The sequence below is a fragment of the Phalacrocorax carbo genome, chromosome 15, assembly GCF_963921805.1.
Source record: "Phalacrocorax carbo chromosome 15, bPhaCar2.1, whole genome shotgun sequence".
Taxonomy (NCBI): Eukaryota; Metazoa; Chordata; class Aves; order Suliformes; family Phalacrocoracidae; genus Phalacrocorax; species Phalacrocorax carbo.
Window position 1 is genome coordinate 361,513 of NC_087527.1, and position 19,036 is coordinate 380,548.

Sequence of the window (19,036 nt, forward strand, 5' to 3'; positions counted from 1 at the left end):
AATCCCTAAGTAACGGTAATATCCAGGAACTTCTTCCATTTCTCTAAAGTAGCACACCAATGTGCGGTATTTGTCACAATGTGATGATACTTGACTAACAGCATATCATTCTGGTTTTGCCCTTCTCCTGCAACCCCATTATTGCTACCAGATTTAAAAGCTTTTGGTAGTTTGTCATGATTTTCTGGTGGCACCGATTACTTCCTGCCTCTCCAAGAGGAAGGATCCAATACTATTCAGGTATCATACTGGTTCAGGCTTTAAATCAGCTTCTAAACTAATGTTAAGCAAGATGGTAGTCGGAAGCCAATTATTATAAGGCCTCAAGAGGGAAGGATTTACTATGCCTTATCTTTCTCAGCTGTAGTAATTCTGTATTATGTTCCTGGCACTGGTTCAGCTTCTGTAGGGTCCTGGACCAGTGTAATTTTCAATACCTCTATTTATCTCCTTATGTTTTTTCTTATTCTGTGGCAAACCAGTCTCTGCTCTCTTTATCCTCTTCTAAAGCATATAATAAAAGAATGAAAAAAATTGCCCATCTCCCAAGTTGGTGTAATTTCACTGATACTAACGTAGTACTATAGGATCTAATTAAGCTCACTAACTTTCAGACTCCACATCACATTTAATAAAACTGAGACAGTAGTTAAAAAGAAAAAAGTTCTGACAAGGATTTATTAATTTATGCTTGTGAACAAAAGTGCCTGACAGTTGAACAATGAGATTGCCATACTCTGTACAGAGATTTTTTTTCTAGAAATCTTTCTGTGTTGGCAGAACTTGCAGTATAGAAGTTCAGGAGTGGGTGTCAGTTCACAGACTCTAACCCAGTTACAAAGATGGCTGCATGCCTAGATGAGATGAAGGTTCAGATTTTCTTGCTACTGTTCCTGTTTCTGTATGTTTGATCCTGCTGAAAAACCAATCAAGCTGTCTGACACTGGGCACAGGAGGGGAACACTAGGTGTTACCTTCCTGTGTTAAGCTGGCTAGGAAGTTTTATGACCAAAACGAAAAGGGAAAAAAAAATCTCAAAAAGCTATTTCAAGCTAAAAGCTGGAAGGAAAGAAGCTAGTCAAGCTGAGCCTTCTGTGCCTTTTTTTTCTGTCCATGCTGAAGGTTGAGAAAAGTCTCCTTCAAAGCAAAAGAACCTCTATACTTTAACTGGGAGAAAATGGCGGTTCTGTGGTTACTTTAAAAATGCTGCTTTCTGGCAGGTGGGCAGATACTCACTGTAATTTGTGCAAAACACGTGCAGATGGGCAGATATTGATTGCAAATGGCATTTTGTGCAGAACACTTATTTTTCAAACCTTTAAATACTGATTTATGTATATAAGAAAGACATACAAAAATCTCTAAGTATTTTCTCCAAGCCTTAATTTCCTCATCCAGTGGCAAAAAATAAATATTAAGGTTTTCTAATCTTCACTTGAATTGTCAAATTCCTCCCAGTCTGATACACTCATAACTTCCGATGGAAAGTCAAGGTGATACTTCACGCGGTCTGCATGCCATTCTGAGAACCATTTCTCTGTTTCCATTAAAATAGCCCTGGGCAAAGTGAGGACACAGGCAGCCATCCCAGAAATATCATCCTCCAGCTGGGGTCCTTCCTCCCAACAGTCTCTCTCTGCATCGTAAATGTGGACGTAATCCATGCGGATTCCTCTGTTGTGGGATCTGCCTCCCAAGACATAGATCCTGTTGTCTAAGACTGCAATACCTGGCTCTCCATGTCCTGCAGGAAGTGGACATACATTTGTCCACTGATCAGTGCTGGGCCTATAGCAGGCAACCTGTAAAAAACCAAAGAAATTAGCCAAAATGGAACTTGTATCTTAGTGACAGAGCTTGACCGTATGGCAAACTATTTAGGAAGCCACGCAATATCATCAGTCTTCTGACAGGGTGTTGATAATGGTGAGAGCGTGTCACTATGTAGAAAAAAACCCCTGTACCCAGCAGAAAAATGTGCGTAGTCGCCATATAACTTTGAATCACAACTTTTGACCCTGCTGCTGGAGTAACAGCTGTATGTCATTCAGAAAATGTATACAAAAGTGAAAGAGGTGGGGGGGACATGCTAATATAAACTCAGACACAATGCATCTGTTTGCATTAGGAGAAAATGTGCTAGAACATACAAATAGGGCAAATCTGTTAACCTGTCTCTGCACCATATGTTGGGAAGTTTTAGAGTTCATTGTATACCTACTTGGCTAACCGCTTTTATTTGTAAGCACCATTTTATCATTCAGATACACTTTTCAGCTAGATTCAATTCTGCCATCTTCATTGGCTTTGTAAGAGCAGTTACTTTTTGTGTCTTCTTTTCATGTCTCTAGCAGTTCAAGCAGCTGGAGTAAGACTCAACGAATTCTCTCCAGCTATCACTTATCATCAGGTACTGTACATTTAATTGCATTATACAATTGCCATCCAATATATCCTTAACAACTCTGTCCTGCAATTACACGTTGGTAATTCAAAACTCCTTGACTTAGAAAATAAATGCACAAGAAGACAACGTAAAGTAAATTTAGTTGATGTGCTACTTATTGTGTATGTGCATGCCAATGGATGTTATCCATCAAAGATGTTTTAAAATGGATAAGAACTCCCAAGTGCTAGAGCTTTAATGCTTTGTGGGCTAGACAATGCATTCAAGACAGACAGCAGTAAATAAATCATTGCAAGTTCTGCAGCTGAGTAGGGGAGAGCTGGTGCAGTAGCAGTTGCTGGGCAGGCAGTTTTATTTACATTCTTAGTAGGAGAAAGACATTAGGTCAGAGTGCAAGCATCCATAAGAAACAGACTCTTCCAAGAAAGATACAGGTATGACATGCTCTCACCTGGTGAACATCCCTTCTGTAGCCAGAATCATTGTTGCTTCCTCCAATTACATAGAGCTTTCCTAGCAGTGCAGCCATCCCATGCCAAGCACGTCTCACTGGACCGTCTGCTAAAACGTCCCAGCGGTCAGCCTTTGGGTCATAACACTGTAGCTCCTTCAAATAGTCTTCTCCTCTCCTCCCACAAGTAATATACATCTTGCCATCCAATGCTGCTCCAGCATGTGCATATACCTGTATCACCACATGGGAAAGTAAGAGTTTGAGGTCTGCATTTATCTATTCCCGTTTCAAAGTATGGAATGGACATTAAGGAAGTGACATTCTTTGTGACTTATGCAGATATCAACATCGGGAAGGACTTTCTTAGAGACAATTCCTTTCTAGGTGATTATGCTATAAGTGTGAATTTCTGAATTAAATACACTAGAATTTCTAAAACTTCCAGAACTGCAGTTCTCATTCTTTATTGTTCCTTGATGAGAAGATCATTCATACTATTGCTTTTCTCTCTAGTCTACTTGGAAGTCTTTCTGTTGTAGATTTCTCTTATACAAGCAGTGTTATCAGGAATGCAAGATACCCTACTTAGTAGCACTCAGTTGGATCTTAAGGCTTTTTATACGCTCTGCATTGATACACATTTATTATCTGTGACCTCATACAAGCTGTTTATCCTCTTCTGCCTCTGCACCCCTTTTGTAAAATGGCAGTAATATTTATATTTTTAAGGTGTCCTGAGCTTCTCAATTGAGAGGCATTATGAAACCACAAGTATTATTTTGTGCTGGTCACTTGACCCAAAGCTTTTAAAAGGTGTAGTAGAAATCAGCATAGTTTCTTGAAAGATTACTCAGGATTTTAGTTTTCTTCCCTAACCAAGATTCATCAAGCAGTTGTTTGTACTTCTCTTCCTGCTTTGCAACACTTTTAACCTGAAAATGGAAATCCTTGCCTTTTTTAACAGTATTAGAACTTAGAACAACCTTTTCCACTCATAACCCCAATTCACATGTCACTACACCATTTTCTGGTTCCTGGGGTTCACAACTGCTAGTTTGGCAACTACTGTTCTAGAAGGATAAATGGTCCTCATGACGAAAGATACCTATTCACTCACATATTTCAAATGAGTAAAGGTCTTATGTTAGCTGAGATGTGATTCTGCATTGCATAACCTATTGTCACCAGAAGTTGTTACCCAATCTCAATTCTGTTTCCTGGAACTAAGTAGTCTGTAGGAACTGAGGTACTTCTTCTGGGGTACTTCTTACTGGGGCATTATCTCTTCTGATCAGGAGTGAAGCATATTGCCAGGAGTGTAAGTGAGCAGCTTGTACTACTGTGGCTCATAGTTTACCTGCCTAGGAGGAATGGGAACTTCCTGTTCCCAGAGGTTATGTGTTAAATTTTAAATCATTTTAAGGATTAACACAATAAAGATGCACGGAGAACAAGAAGAAAACAGGAAAAATACGCATTTAACTTCAAAATATAATTTACATATCTTATTGTTCTCCTTTCTTGAAATTCATTTATCCCACATACAGATGCTACTGTTTCCCAGCTGAATATCAGCAAATTTAAAGCTACACATGCGAAAGCATCTAGAAAGATTAAATCAGGAATTGGGGAACTGTAGTAGTGTGTGTGGCTAATGCACTCCTTACCTCCTTCTTCAGAGGTGTCACATATTCCCAGGTGTTGCTTTTAGGGTCATACCTCTCCACTTCCCTCAGGTCTTCATGGTAATCTCGGCCTGCGACAGCATATATATAGTTGTCCACAACACTAACACTGAGATCAGCATGCTCTTGCTGTAGGGACTGGATCTGGAACCATTTGTTGTGTCGCGGGTCATACCTTGTAAAAGAATGGGATCAAAGAAAGTTATTCACACAGCCACAGAATCATTGCTGGAATACCAGACCAGACAGCACCACAGATGTGGGTTACTCTATTGTCTTTGGCTGAAATTGAGCTCAGCTGTAAGTGGAGTGAAATTTGGCCTTGTCAGCATTTCATTATTAGCAAAGTTTTTTAATTTTATTTTTAGAAGACGTATTTTAGCTGATATAATCATGCTATAAAAAGCCTAGGTTTTCCATTATCTTATACACTGCTGTCAGGTTATATATCAAAATCTCTGCTTGCACAAAGCCATTCTACAAGGTGAAACAGCTTAAGCACAAAGGCTGATTCTGGATCTTCAATTCTGAGAAGGACAAAATTATGTGGTGGGTTCTTTGATTCCTTTTCCCAAATATCTGCTGCTCAAAGTGAACCTCATGACTCACTTTCAGATCAAAATATCTATCTGGTCTGGAAATTTTAGTTACAGAGAAAACTGGTTGTGAAGTGAAACTATGTGTGCCATAAAATAAAGGCAACTCAGCTAAAACGAGTTAAAATCACCACAATATAAAGACAAATGGGTTAATATCTGGTTTTGCAATGTAATGGCCATGAAGGTCTAAACCTGACCCTTCCTCCTGCTCTTTTCCCTGGAATAGAAGAATGTAAGAGGACCCTGGAATGCTGCTATTGTGCACACAAATTCTTGAAAATCAACCAGTAATAGCATTTTATTTAAAAACCCTTTTTGGTAGCTAAATACCTTTGTATTGGGGACCAAAATTACACACAGAGGACTTCTGGAAAATCATAGTTCAAGCACATCTAGATAATCTAGGTTTCTAGGTTCATTACTGGTGCCCACACCTTTAAAGCTTCCCCCCTCCACCAAGGCAGAAAGTAGCACATACAATACTCTTGAATGAGTAGCTCTTTCTACTTTATCAGGCTTGGCTTTGTCCCATAAGCACTGCTGGAAGCTTCCTGTTACTACGAGGCTCATTTCTTTATTTCTTGTGTTTTCTTTCGATAAGGCTCCTGCTCAGTTCCTAATCTTTCGCTAGCAAGCCGAGTACAGACTGTCCTACTGGCTTACTGACTCAGAGATGGGCAACAGGGTGGTAATAAAAAGAATAGCAGGATTATCCTTATCTTACCTCCAACACCTTGACTCTGCTCGAAAACCACTTACATTGTTGTCTCCGCCAATTAAATATACAAAATTATTGAGAACAGCAATCCCTTGGTTGGACATTCTGGGGGCTAGTGCAGCTGTAAAGTGCCTCCACTCTCCCAACAAGGGGTTCAGATACTTGGCTTGATCACTGAGGACAATGGATGGAGTAGAATGCATCCCTCCAAATCCCACTACACACTGGAACTCTGATCTCAGCTGTGTCTGGGAGCTCTGAAGCATTGGCTGAAGACATTCATTCTTGTGGTACATTAATGCATCTGCGACTGTATCTTTTAAAGGACACGGACTTAATTTGTCATGAAGCCTTTGCAGGATCTGGGGTTCCATCAGAGGAAAACGAACAGTCTCAAGTAGCTTAAGGGGCTCCATCAGGGAGACCTGATCTGTCTCCAATTGCTCTGGGGAATAATGATAAAAAAGTGCCCCATCATAAACTTCAAACTCATAGTTAACCTCCAAACGATTGCTGCTGAGAAGGGAGTAGACCTTCTGCAAGGGTAGTTGTCGATACACTTGTGTCCTTGAGAAAGCTGCAAAGTTCTTCAAAATGTAGGAGTCCAGCTGATCACTCAAATGTCTCAAGTCATAATGGTCAGCTAGTCTGTATATGTCGAGGATATTCTCTTCATCTACCCAGGACATGAGAAAATCACAGCAGAACTTAATGACTTCTGGAATCTGCAAGAGAGAGATATTTTTCATTTCAGACACCACTTGCCTCACACTCAAGAGACAGGTGACAGAAGCCTGGGATAACTGTAAGAAAGCTGTCCACAAGATGACTGCTCTCCTCACAGTCTGATCACCGTGTTCACTTGCACCCAATTCACCTTTCTCCAGAGAAGAAGGAACTCAACCTGGGTACATAGATGAATATAACATAGCTCTTCCAGCCACACTATACTGCAAGCCTATGAGTTCGGCTTCAGGTGCAGCAGCAATGTGTCTTCCAAGACACACAGGACACTGGGCAGCCTGGTTCATTAGCACAGCATCAAGCTGCAGGCTGCCTGGGAGACAGTCATGAAAATGGAAGGCACAGAGGACATGGTGAAAGCTAGGTTTACAGTCACTCTTCAGAGCACTACAGACATACTGTATCACAGACGGTATCCGTAACAGATATATCTGCATCACTCAAGAACACAGGAAGCCATTTGAAAGGAAAATTAATATTCAGTATTATCTTCTGAATACAATTTGAAGTTGTACCTTGCAGGAGGGACTAATGGCACATAAAGAACTAACTGCTGTCCAAGAGCCCCTCTGCTAACAAAGTGGTACTAAGTGAGTAGAAACCAACCAAAGCAAGCACTCAGAAAGCTTAAGACTTAGTACCAAGCCTTGTGCAGCAGTTAGCTGCAGGGGAAATTAAAGAAAAAAAAAACTTGTCTTAAAGGCACATGAATTCTGCACTTAGTGCAGAAACCACAGTGATGGGATTTCCTGTAGTGACGGGGTCAGGGGAGGTTATGTGCCTGTGGACTCAATCTGGGGAAGATCTAGAGCCCCACAACAATTTCTGAGCAGCAAGCCCTGTCCTTTGCCATAGGCCAGGGGTATTCTATTTCAGGAAAGCTTTCATAAGCATATCAGTGGAAATGAGTGCTATATAAAATAGTCCTCTGGATGAAACGGTAAATGTTTATAAGTAATAAAACCATTGGCACAAATGAGATGTGCCAGTACTCATTCACTGATCCTACCCTTCCATAGTTAGTTCCAGTGGATACAGCATCCCAAAGAAATTCTTCTCATCAGACCCATGATTTTATTCACCTCCTAACCATCTTTCTAACCAGATATCCATGTTTTCTGTTTCTTTCCTTGTTGCTTTTGTTTATTCCTTTTTTGTCACATCTCCCAGTACCTCACCTGAAGCTCCCAGTACCTCACCTGAAGCTCCCAGTACCTCACCTGAAGCTGACAGGCTGCAGCTAAGGTTTCCTGTACACTGTTCACACTGAGTTCCAGCTCAGAAGTGTAAATGAAGTTCAAGATTTTACACATTGCATTGTAGGAGATGCCATGAATATGAACTTCTTCTTGTTCCATCTCTCTCAGTCCTCCTGCAAACATTCCTCTGTAAAAAAGACAATGGCACATGCTATGGTAGATTTAATCGAAGCTATTTTCAGTTTGCTTATCTTACGTTGTCCTGGGAACATAAAAAATATTCAGAAAGACAAAAACCTAGCCAGACACTTTTATGGGATTACCTCTCTCTAAGCCAATGATACAAATTGTACAGGCCATTAGGATCTAAGAAAGTAAAACTTCATTCTGCAGGAAAACAGTAGGGGCCATCTGAAAGGTACGATTCACAGCTGAAGGACTTTAATACAGACCCAGTACATATGGAGAGTCAATGGGCAGAAGCAGATACTCTGGGTATGGGGGAAGAGGAAAAACAGAGGAACTTGGGACTATAGGAATTTTTTCTAAGCTAGACCAGTTCTTTCTCCAGTTAGAAATTTATCTGGATTGCCTTGGGATTCATTTGTTTGCTCTCTGAACATAAAGTCCGTTCAAGAAACTGCTAGTCAAAGTGACCAGGGGAGTGCCTGATATAACGGACAGCAAGTCACACTATAGGCACGTAATAGAGGAGTGACCACGTCCAGTGACTTTTTGTGTACTATGTAATGATCACCACAATGGGCAAAGTCTTACAATGCTAAGGATAGGTTAAAAGCCACCCAGCGTGCATTTATGCACAAGACACCTGTTCAGATAGTCTCTCCTCTTTATATGCCTCCAAGTACCACAGGCAGTGAATTTAGTGGAGGTAAGCTCAGTGTGCAGGAACAAGAGCTTTATTTCTGTAGAGAAATAACTGAGAGATGAATAAAGCCATACTTAGTATTTTGAAACCCATTCAGCTCTGTCTTACAGGTCTAATTTTACATCCCGAAGCAGTGTGCCAAGACAGAAGATTTGGATGTTACAGGTTTGAGTAACATTCAGATACATGCTTGTTACTGCCGTACTGAAGTGTACCTGAAATAGTCACAGGATGCAGCTAGAAGTATGCGATGAGCCTCAATAGGTTTCTCTTCCACTACTAGAACTACATCGAAGAGGATGCTGCTGTCTCGGAGAGATACCAAGCCACTGAGCAAGGCCTGAGAGTGCTCTGCACTGCGGTATGTGTTGCTGGAGCGCTGCTGAAGGGAGGGCTCAAGTTGAGCTTTGTGTGGCTGAGTCAGCTCCTGATCCTCCGCCATCCCAGGCAGAAATGCTCAGCCACCAGCTATAGCAGAATGAAATCTGTGAGACAACAGAATCAGCAACAGTTTGTGCCTTTTGCTTTACAAATGGTCCTCTGAACCCCACCTGTCACAGAAAATAAATCAAGCCAACTCTTCAGTCAACCAAGAGACAGTACCACCCTGCAGAAATTATTCTGAATGATACTGGAAATAGACAGGTTCCCAACCCATTACCAGAACTCCTTGTTTCCATTGCGTTTCTGCATCATTTACAGCAAATAATAAAACTGACATAATTTTTGCCAAATTCCAAGTTATCTAATATACTCAAATAACTTTGCTGCAATATAAATTGGACCTTCACTCTTTCTCTTGATATTTTACCCCAGAACCTGAAAGCTCTCCTCTCTGTATTTGCTTTTTCATTTTCCTTAGCTGAACACATTTCCATCCATCATTCTATAAAATACTACATGGAACTGTAGGCTTCCAAGTGAGTTTCTTATTGTGACAACTTCAGGCTAGCATGCACAACTGCTTTTCACTTGACTATGATTCCCCGCAGAGAGAGGGTATTTCCTCCAGCACAGGCGCTGTAGAGGGCCTGTACCTTTTCCTAGGGCTGCCACTGACACTGTAGGAAGGTCCCCTATGGCACATGGGGAAACACCTGTAAAAAGCTAGCTGGAAGTGATTGTGCTTCCTGCCTACAGTTAAGCCCTCAAAAATCTCAGGAGTCCTCTTCTACCATCCTGTCATTTACCCTTTTCATTGTCTTTGAAGAACGTCAGAAGTTGTAGCAGTTAGAGCTCTTAGACTCTATCCAGCTGTCAGAGCACATTAAAAAAAATGCATTAGCAAAAGGAAATAACTTAGCTGATATGACTGCTTAAGACACAGTTGTTATAGCCTCTCCTCCAGAGACCTGGGAAATAGCTTAGTGGCACAAGGCATAGTCACAAGGGGTTATCAGCAGTCAGAGAAGCAAAAGCAGAACAAACCCAGCAAATCCAAACAAACAGTGAAGAAATGGAAGCATTGTTTAGTTGTGCCAGCCATAGACAGTGAATGCAGCATTGGAAATCCCTCAAAGTACTGCAAAGTATTCTGTGTATGGTCAGTGAAGAAGGAGCTATCTGGATGACACCAAGAAACATGAAAATATTTATTGTTCTTCCCAGGGAAGTTACCTTACACTGTCCAAAACAAAAGGAAGCTAAGTGGCATTGGATGGAAAAAAACCCTGAAAAAGCATATTAATGGTTGTCAGCTCTTTGCCAGCAAAACAAAAACAACCAGCTAAGGACAGGAGCTCTGATGAGACAGCCTTCTAGGGAGCACATTCAGGTCTATTATATGGTGGAAATTATCCATCATCAGCTGAAGAGATGTGTAATGGATTATTTTTTCATGACAGGTAAATATTTTTCCCAGAAATAAGATTACTGCTTTTGAAGCAGACAAAACATTACTGTATCATTTGATTTGCCCCTGGGGCATACTAACAGTGATGGATTGAGGCAAGGGAGAGAATATATTATGGAAGGCACGTGAAGGAGTGACTGTTACTAGATGTTGATCAGAAATTTCCTATTTCACTAGAAAGGAATAAATGCAGCAAAAACAAAGTGGAGTGAGATATGATCCAAATGAGGAACATATTCAGATAAACAGAGTTAATGTGGTTTAATGAGGTTAACACTCCAGAGTTAGCGGTTAGTGCTCAGAAAAATGTTGCATCTTTTCAGCTACTTAGAGTGCTGTATCAAAGAAGTCTCTACGAGAGTAAAATCATTGCATCAAAAAGCAGAATTAAATGTAACCAGTGAACTATTTTCTGAATTCAAAGACTTTTGTTGCATAGGGGAAGCAGCATGACCTTTGATGCAATCTTATAGCATGTCTTAATAGCGTAGCCGTTGGTGGAAGAGTCTAGGGAGAAATAAGTGACATATATTAAACTACCCAGGCCATTGAACCTGTGTAACAAATGTTAGCAAAGAAATGTAGGAGAATTGGCTTCCTGAGAGAGCGAGAGATACACATGTTGGGTAGAGTGGGAAACCTACAAAATCATGCCAAGCCTTTATTGAAACCTACCTTTAATTTATGTAACTGTAGACAGTTACTATTCAGAATACATTCTGTATCCAAATAATCTTAAAAAGGAATAGAATGGGGGTGAAGCTTTCAGCAAGTAAAGCCCCAGAAGGGATCCTATCTTACAAATACGGTAACTAGAACCAGGAAGATCAAATAGCATTATGAAAGAGAGTAAATAAAAAACAAAATTAGAAATAATTCATGGATTCTGAAGCGTCCATGAACATTAGCATCTGCAGAGCTTTCAGTGACAAACAGGGCTGTCTTGGAGATCTGCAGGGAGTTTATCTCATGGCTAGTTCTTCTAGTTACGGACTTGAATTATCCCACAACTGTTAGCAATAGCTGAACAAACCAGCCCTTCTAACAGAACTGTAGTAAGCCCAGTGTTGCAACACAGCTCCTGGGGGTACAGCCCGCCATCCTCTACAGCTGATTTTTGACTAGTCAACAGCTGAGCCAAGAGGTATTTTGCTACATCCTTTATTTTCCAAATTTTCGCAGCCCCTACTTCTTGTTCTCAACTTCTGCCCCTGGACTGTATCTTGGCTGTCACTGATGAGCTAGACTGTCCTCACGGTGGTCATGCATGCACATACACCAGCACAAAAGCTGCCCTGTGCATCTGGAGCACAGAGCCACTATGATACAGAAATTCATCACTATCTATAGCTACCTGTAAGCATTTTGCCAGTTCCTTGCTGCTAACCAATTTTCTGTATGGAGGTCAAATACAGATGCTGCTGTGGAAAAACAGTGGAATATACTGAGCAGGCACAGTGTATGTTGCCTAAAACTTGCCAGCACTTATAAGCTCTTTTTGTACATGGATACATGAAGTTTCCTAATTACACTCTGGCTACTCAGAGAACCTATATTCTGTCATGTCTATCTCCCTACTCTCCTACATCAGACTTCAAGGCTCATAAATAAGTGCGAATGCCTATTGTCATAGTTTCAACCAGTGATAACACACTACTCCAGAAAAATTCTCACTGCTATGATTTTTATGAATTGTTCCCTACTTAAAAAATTAAAGGTGAGCATTTATGGTATTAACCCATGACGCCTATCTGACATAGGTGGTTAAGTCCTCTTCTTTGAGCCAGAAGACAAGGAAAGCCTCTTAACTTGCACTTAGGTAGTCTTAGGAGCCAGCAGACAAGACCTTTAAGACAAGGAAGGCTTGTGGGGTATGGCCAGCAAGATTCACTTAGCTGATCATTGAGTGCCCTCACCTTTGTAATAGCCGTACAAGGAGCAGCTGGGGTTGGGTGGGTAGGAAGTTCAAAAAAGTGGCTGTTGAAGCAGTTAGTGAAGTTCTGTTGTGGGCTTCTTTGAAACAAAAGTGGGGTAGTTTTGGTATTCAAGTTTTCTGAATTAAATGCAGGATGCTTGGTGAGCTGATAGTTTAGTGTATTTCTCTGAATATTGTTCTAATGCTGACTACAAATTTGCTGGGGAGGTCTGTTGGTGTTGGCATAGCATCATGCTTCTCAGGCTGTGTGGTCTAACTATGACCTTTCTCCTGTGTGCTTTGTGCCTTTGTTAGTGTCTAAAAATCTGGTACCCCAAACAGTAGAAGTGTGCTATTTTATGTGTGGTGTACCAGCTGGGTGGGGGGGAATGACTGTTAATGTATCTACAAATTGTAATGCCTTTTAAATATTAATCAGTCTTAAAAATAGCAAGTAACTTTATTGAATTTCTATATATTTTTAGCTGAAAATAATTTAACCGCATCTCCTCAAACTTGTATTTTGCTTCATCTTTATTGTCCTTTTAAAAAAAAACAACCTAAACACAGTATAAGCAGTACAGCTCTGAATGGAGAGGCAGAACAAGTTTGTTCATGTCCTTGTGTGCTGCAGAAAGCCTTCTGTTTTTCCTTCCTGACTGCTCACGAGCATTGCTGACTTTTAGGGCTTGAGACACTATTTTTGCAGGCTGGCATATCTGTCCCTGTAAACGAAGGAGCTGTAGGGAGGCCCTTGCTAGCTAACATAAACACACAGTCCCTTGAACTGGGCAGCTAAGTTCCTTCTGTCCTGAGCTGCTCTACCAGAAGGGGGACTGGAGGATGTTCTTGAGGCCTCTCTTCTATTATTGAGAAACTTGCTCTGTGACTGAGCCAAGTTCTTAGAAATCCAAGTAATACTTTTTTTTTCCCCTCTTGTGCAAGTTTCTCAGCTGGTCTGCTGTTAACAGTGGGATTCAGTGGCTGAGTGCTGCAAGACTGACCCAAAAGTGGAAGAGATGAGGAACTCCTTCTGTTTGCTGTGCTGCTTTAACAGTAGCAAAGATAAAAAGTATTGTCTTATGATCTGTGGGACACTGTCTCCAGAAACAAGGGAAGGTAAGTCCTTGTTCTAACCACTTTGCAAAGAAAATAGAACTAGAGATTTTTCTTAGCTGGCTGCACAAGGTATTTGAGACTGCAGTTACATTAGTTTGTCTTTTAGAGGACATGGGTTAATGTAGTAATTCATTTTAGGGTATTACAATTGAGTGCTCAGTACATAAAGAGGAAGGAGGCATATGATGTCTGTAATTGTATGTGCATTTCTATAGGTAATGCTAAGGTAGGAAGACTTGCACTATTTGTTCACTTCAAATCAAGGAGTTAAAAAAAAACCAACAAAACAAAAGCCCGCAGAGAAAAGACCCTCAGAGGTACCTAGAAAGACATGACTGCTCTTTTTCAATAGAATGAAATTTTCTATATTCTGTGCTTGGATTGCATTTAGGAACCAGGAGAAAGCAGCCATGCCTTGCAACGGTAAATGTGGAGTGAGCATGAAGGAAATCTAGTATTTCCTTCTATTTCCTGAACTATATTCAAAGTTCACTGTATCACTAGTGGTTTCTTGTAATAAGCTATGGATACAGTGCAAGATACAGCATCTCAGTGACTTGCTGATAGCTCTGTGTGATTGTCTTGTATTCAACTTCTATTACCACAACATGCTTCCGCAGATTACTTGTATGAAAAAGTACAAGTCTTAGGCTTCTGATGATTCAACTGAAATAATTGCTTATCTGTACGTGAGAAGAGTTGTGGTTCAGTTTTTTAACAAAATCCCTTCTCTGATCAATGACAGAATACTTGCTTTGACAGCAAAGATATGTGATTTATGATTGAGGAGGTTGGCACTGGGACAGGAGGAATTGAGGGAATGGATTGTGCCTTGATCATTCAAAGGCAAAACGGTGAGAGACTGGTATGCTGGCTTGCTGTTGTGCTCACTGAAAATCCTCCTTTTAAGAACACAGGGTACAGGAATGGCATGGTAAAATAGATGTGATAGAAGAGAATGCAGAATTCCTACCTGAATTTTTAAGTGCAGAGCAATTATTACACCAAGGTGTCTGTGTGTTGCTCCAGTAAAAAGAGCATTCTGGGGAGTGGGAATTCATATGGCTTACAGTGTATGCTTCCTGAAATTGAGAGCAGAGTTCTGCTCCCCTGAGAATACATATCTGTGTTATACCTGGGAGTGTTTCCGAGCAGGTGGCTCAAGGCATATGGATGCATCCTGCTGCTATTACTGCTATTGCATGGTATGATATACACCTAGACAAGTATTCACCCCTTCTACGACTAGCATCCATGTCATACAGTGATGCTTACTAGTGTGCGGGTGGGTTTTCTTTGTACAGTTGTGTTGACAGCCTTAATTCTCCACAGTAGCGAAGTGGCTGGATACAGAAAGGATTATCCAAGTTAGTTTCTATGGAAACTCAGTCATTTTTGTATTGAAGAGATTGTGGCTGTCAGTTACATCTCTACAAAGAGGTGTCTTATGCAGATAGTGATATTTTCTTGTGCATCAGCTGTGCCCAAAATAAACTAGAGCTTGCTGGTGTCAGGTATCCAAATCTATTTAGCTTACTGCTGTATGGACAGGTGGTTCAAGCTTGGTGGGGGTCCCATGCTTTCTTAGAATTGTGGAGTAATTTAGGCTGGAAATAAACTTGGGAGGTCTCTAGTCCAATCTCCTGCTCAAAGCAGGGAAAATTTCAAAATTGGGTCAGGATGCTGAGAACCCTGTCTAGTCAAGTGCAGATCTCCATCCTTGTCAATAATTGGGAAACTGAGTGCTTAACCACCAAATTTGTTTTCGCCTTTATCCCGCCTGAATTTCTTTTTCTGTAATTTGTGCCACTTGCCTCTCATCCTTGGCTCTGTGCACCACAAAGAAGAGTTTGGCGTTACATTTTCCTGTACTCATTAGATAGCTTAAAAAATGGTAACTGGCTCTCCCCTTAGCATTTTCTTCTCTGCATTGGACAAATCCAGCCTTCTTGCCTTGCATGCTCTTTCAGCTCCTTGTATGCGCTCCTGCCCTGAATGGTGGTCCTCCACTGAATTCACAGGTTTTTCTTTTACCATGGAGCTCAAAGCTGGGCATGGTATTCAGGTTTTGCGGGCTTGTAGTTGCTGAAGAGAATGGAAAAAAATAATTTCCCATGACCTATAAGCATGGTTATGTACTTGCTAACACATCCCAGTATGAAGCTGGCCCCTACTGGAGGAATCATATTCAACTCACTGCTCATCAGAACCCCCAGGCTCTCTTCTTGCAAAGTTGACTTCTAGCCAGGCTTGTCTCCAACCGGCTCTGATACATGGAGTTACTCTGACCCAGGTGCATGACTTCACTTCTGCTATTGAAATACACGTGATTCCTCTTGCTCCATTCTCAACGCTTGCTGAGGCCCCTCAGTTGCAGCTCTCTTTCTTGCAGGCCATCTTCTTCATAGCTTTTTTCTAATACAGAGCAACCAGTATGGTGTGCTGATTGTGATCCAAATAGATTAGACCCTTAAAAGCCTTACTGCATTGAAGGAAGTTTAAAATCTGTGTCCTAAGGCTTCTCACACCTTCATCTCTCCCTAGGGAGTAACACAAATTAGGATTTAAGCCAGGCTTCAGCTGAAGGCCTGACACGACAAGATACAAGACTAGAGCAAAACAGTAGTTATGCTAACTCTTAGGGGTTGTAATGCAAATAGGCAGAACCTGGCTACGTACCAGCATTTTAACAGAGCAGAAGGCACACAAATAGATCAACTAGTCAGGGAGTGTGCAGAATGGGGACGCAGCTGGGTGTTTGCCGAAATAGTTCAGGAAACAGATGTGATGCCACAAACAATGTAAACTGAAAGGCAAAACTATTGTTCATTCTAACTGGAGTGCAAATACTGGAATAATTCACCAACTATACAATAATTTGTAATGGGCACTTGTAAGACTGCTACATAGAGGACAGTTGAGTACACAATTATGTGTAGAAAAGACTTAAGCCAGTTTCATGCCTTTTGAAGAAAAAGGGAAGAGAAGAGTGGTTAAAGAAAAACAGAAGCTTTGCCTAGCAGTGCTTCTTTCAGAATTATCCCTCTATGCATTCCCTGCTGTGCCAAAGAAAATAATCTTCTTCCTGAAATAGCACTTCACTTGAGGAACCTTGTACAAATATGGGAAACAACCCAAACAACCCCTTTTGACTGAGGTCTCCACGAAAAGAAACAAACAAAGCAATCTGGTAGTATATAATATCTCAACATTAGTTTTGAACACTTATCAAATGATGAGAGGCTTTTGCTAGGTCTATAAACACCATCTTTCAAGTCACTCATGGAAATATGAAAGCATATCACTCTGGGCTGAATTTCTGAGCCATTTTCAGTTTCTAGCCTTGGCAGTGTACTTGAGGTGTGGGAGGAAACCAAAAGGCGTGGTTTGAGAAACTGCTTCTGCAAACTATGCTGTCTTGCAAATTTTGGCATTCAGTCCTTTCAGAAGCGAACACCTGTTGTTTTGGGGTTTTTTTTGCAAGCCTATCGCAAGTTATTTCTAAGATATCAAGAATAAAACATTTCATTTAATACGTATATGGCAAAACTCCCATGAAGTATACCTATATTTAAATATATTTTAAAAGATTTTTTTCCCCCATAAACAATAGCATAACCTAAATAGTATGAGTTTTCTAACTTGAATATTTTGCCTTATCCATGAGTAATTTGCACCTTACACAAATTCATAGAATTGTAAAGTTTTCTGTGGTGCGTTTTTGGGAAGCAGCCTGTGGCCCAAATGCTACCAAGAAATTTTAACACGGAAAACAAAAATTCAATACAGTCTAAAATGCTTTTTCCTTATGATTTCATCATCGTTTAAGAGTTTGATTATCTCATACTACTTTTTTTTTTTCTCTCATTCCTAATCTTGAAACAAGATTTGCTTTTCATCTGAGGCTTTCAGTAGTCATGTTCTGGTTTGGATGGAGTGGCTGCTTGTGTTTGAAGGAAGGAGTGTTAACCAACTATATTCAGGCAGGGTGTACCTGCTTACCCTAAAAACAAGTGGCCTACCATTAAGGCTCCAGCTTTTTCCAGAATCAGGAGGTAATATGTCCAGACAGATCTGGTAAATCTGTGAAGAATATGTTCTTTTGACAGATCTAATTATCCCAAGAACTCTTAGAAAGCCCCTCAAAAATCCTAAAGTCTTTTCCATAATAAGAACACCATCACTTTTTTTAAAAAAGAAGCTTCTACAGGATCAAGCTCTCTAAGTAATAACTATGCTAAAGTTGAATTTACAAATTGGCCAATGGTGTATATGCTACAAATCTTGAGAGACTCAGTAGCTGGCAAGACTTAAACCTGCTTTGTTGAACTGCTTAAACCACATCATGAATTTTTAATAGCCCAAAATACAAGGAGAAAAACAATTAGAAAGTCATTAATTCTGTGCCAAATACAACAATTAAGTGACCTGGAAGAGAGCAAAGGGCTCTTTCAGCATGTTCCTGCTCTGATTTCTGTATCAAACGTCAATTCATTCACCACATTAATTTTGTTTCTGCAGAGATCTGTAGGTTGTTTTCTGGTTTTTTGCCTCCCTTTAAGTTATACGCTTCCCTCCCGGGAACGCAGAACGAGCAGTTTTCTCCACAGGATAAGGCTACCTGGAGTTGCACATCATTAAGAGCCAGCCTGGCTCTAGACTAACCCCGTGTTGAACAGGTGAAAGCCTGATCAAGCACGCTTCTCGTTTTACTCTTTTTCACTTCTGAAACGTCTTTGCCGGCCCTGTCCCGCGCTACCCTCCCGCTTGCCCATCCCACCGCCCGCGCGGGGACAAGGCGCTCGGCCTCGGCCGCACGGCCTCCGGGGCCTCCTGCGGGCAGCAGGGCCTCGGCTTCAGCCGTGGCCGGCCTGGGGCGGCTTCGGGCGGGCGGCAGAGCCGCGGCAATGGGCTGCCTTGGCCTCGCTGGGAGGCAGCCGTGCGGCGGGGCGGGGGGGCCCGGCGCCCGCCGCGCTGCCCCCAGACCCGCTCCGCCCCCGCCCCGGGAGGCCCCTCGCCCCCGAGGCCCCTCGCCTGTGCCCCCGCCCCGGGCACCCCTGCTGCGGGCCGGGGGGGCGGGACAGTGCCTCAACCGCTCGGTCCTCCTCCGGGGGCTGAACAGGGACCGGCTATCGCGCCCAGGAACGGGGGGCGCCGGCTGCCCGGGAGCGGGGGGGGCTGCGCTCCCCTCCCCCCCTCCGCCGCCGCCCCAGCCACCTACCGAGAGTGGCGGCGGCGGCCTCCGCCAGCGGCTTCCGCCTTCATCTGCCACCCGGAAACCGCCGCCACGGCGCCTGACGCGCCCGCCCGGCGAGGGAGGGGCAGCCGGGACCGGGGCGGGCGCTGTCTCCTGCCTTCCTGGGCGCGGGCCGTGGGCCGGTCCTGTCCCTGTTCCCCCCCCCCGCGGCGGGGCCGCGGGAGCCCCTCGGCGCGGTGCGCGGGTGGCGGCTGCGGG

At 42.2% G+C, this 19,036-nt stretch overlaps 2 protein-coding genes across 4 annotated transcripts in view; one reads left to right on the forward strand and one right to left on the reverse strand.

Moving 5' to 3' along the window:
* Nucleotides 1–649: 649 nt before the first annotated feature.
* On the reverse strand, nucleotides 650–18,940 carry KLHL22 (kelch like family member 22). Of its 3 annotated transcripts, none has more exons than XM_064466751.1 (7): nucleotides 18,803–18,940; nucleotides 8,911–9,180; nucleotides 7,828–7,993; nucleotides 5,870–6,588; nucleotides 4,529–4,721; nucleotides 2,859–3,092; nucleotides 650–1,802 (listed from the first exon to the last, which is right to left on the reverse strand). In XM_064466751.1, the coding sequence occupies exons 2-7, from the start codon at nucleotides 9,135–9,137 to the stop codon at nucleotides 1,425–1,427; spliced, it is 1,917 nt and encodes a 638-aa protein (XP_064322821.1). In that variant the 5' UTR covers nucleotides 9,138–9,180; nucleotides 18,803–18,940; the 3' UTR covers nucleotides 650–1,424. The 3 variants fall into 3 exon arrangements, with proteins under 3 accessions (XP_064322821.1, XP_064322823.1, XP_064322822.1); XM_064466753.1 differs by having other exon boundaries at nucleotides 8,911–9,163; nucleotides 18,803–18,936; XM_064466752.1 differs by lacking the exon at nucleotides 18,803–18,940 and adding an exon at nucleotides 15,779–16,101.
* MED15 (mediator complex subunit 15) overlaps nucleotides 13,466–19,036 on the forward strand; it is a 35,582-nt gene continuing 30,011 nt past the window's right edge. Inside the window, exon 1 of the mRNA XM_064466748.1 lies at nucleotides 13,466–13,581. The gene's annotated coding sequence lies outside the window, so the exon portion shown is untranslated. The remainder of the gene's footprint in view (nucleotides 13,582–19,036) is intronic.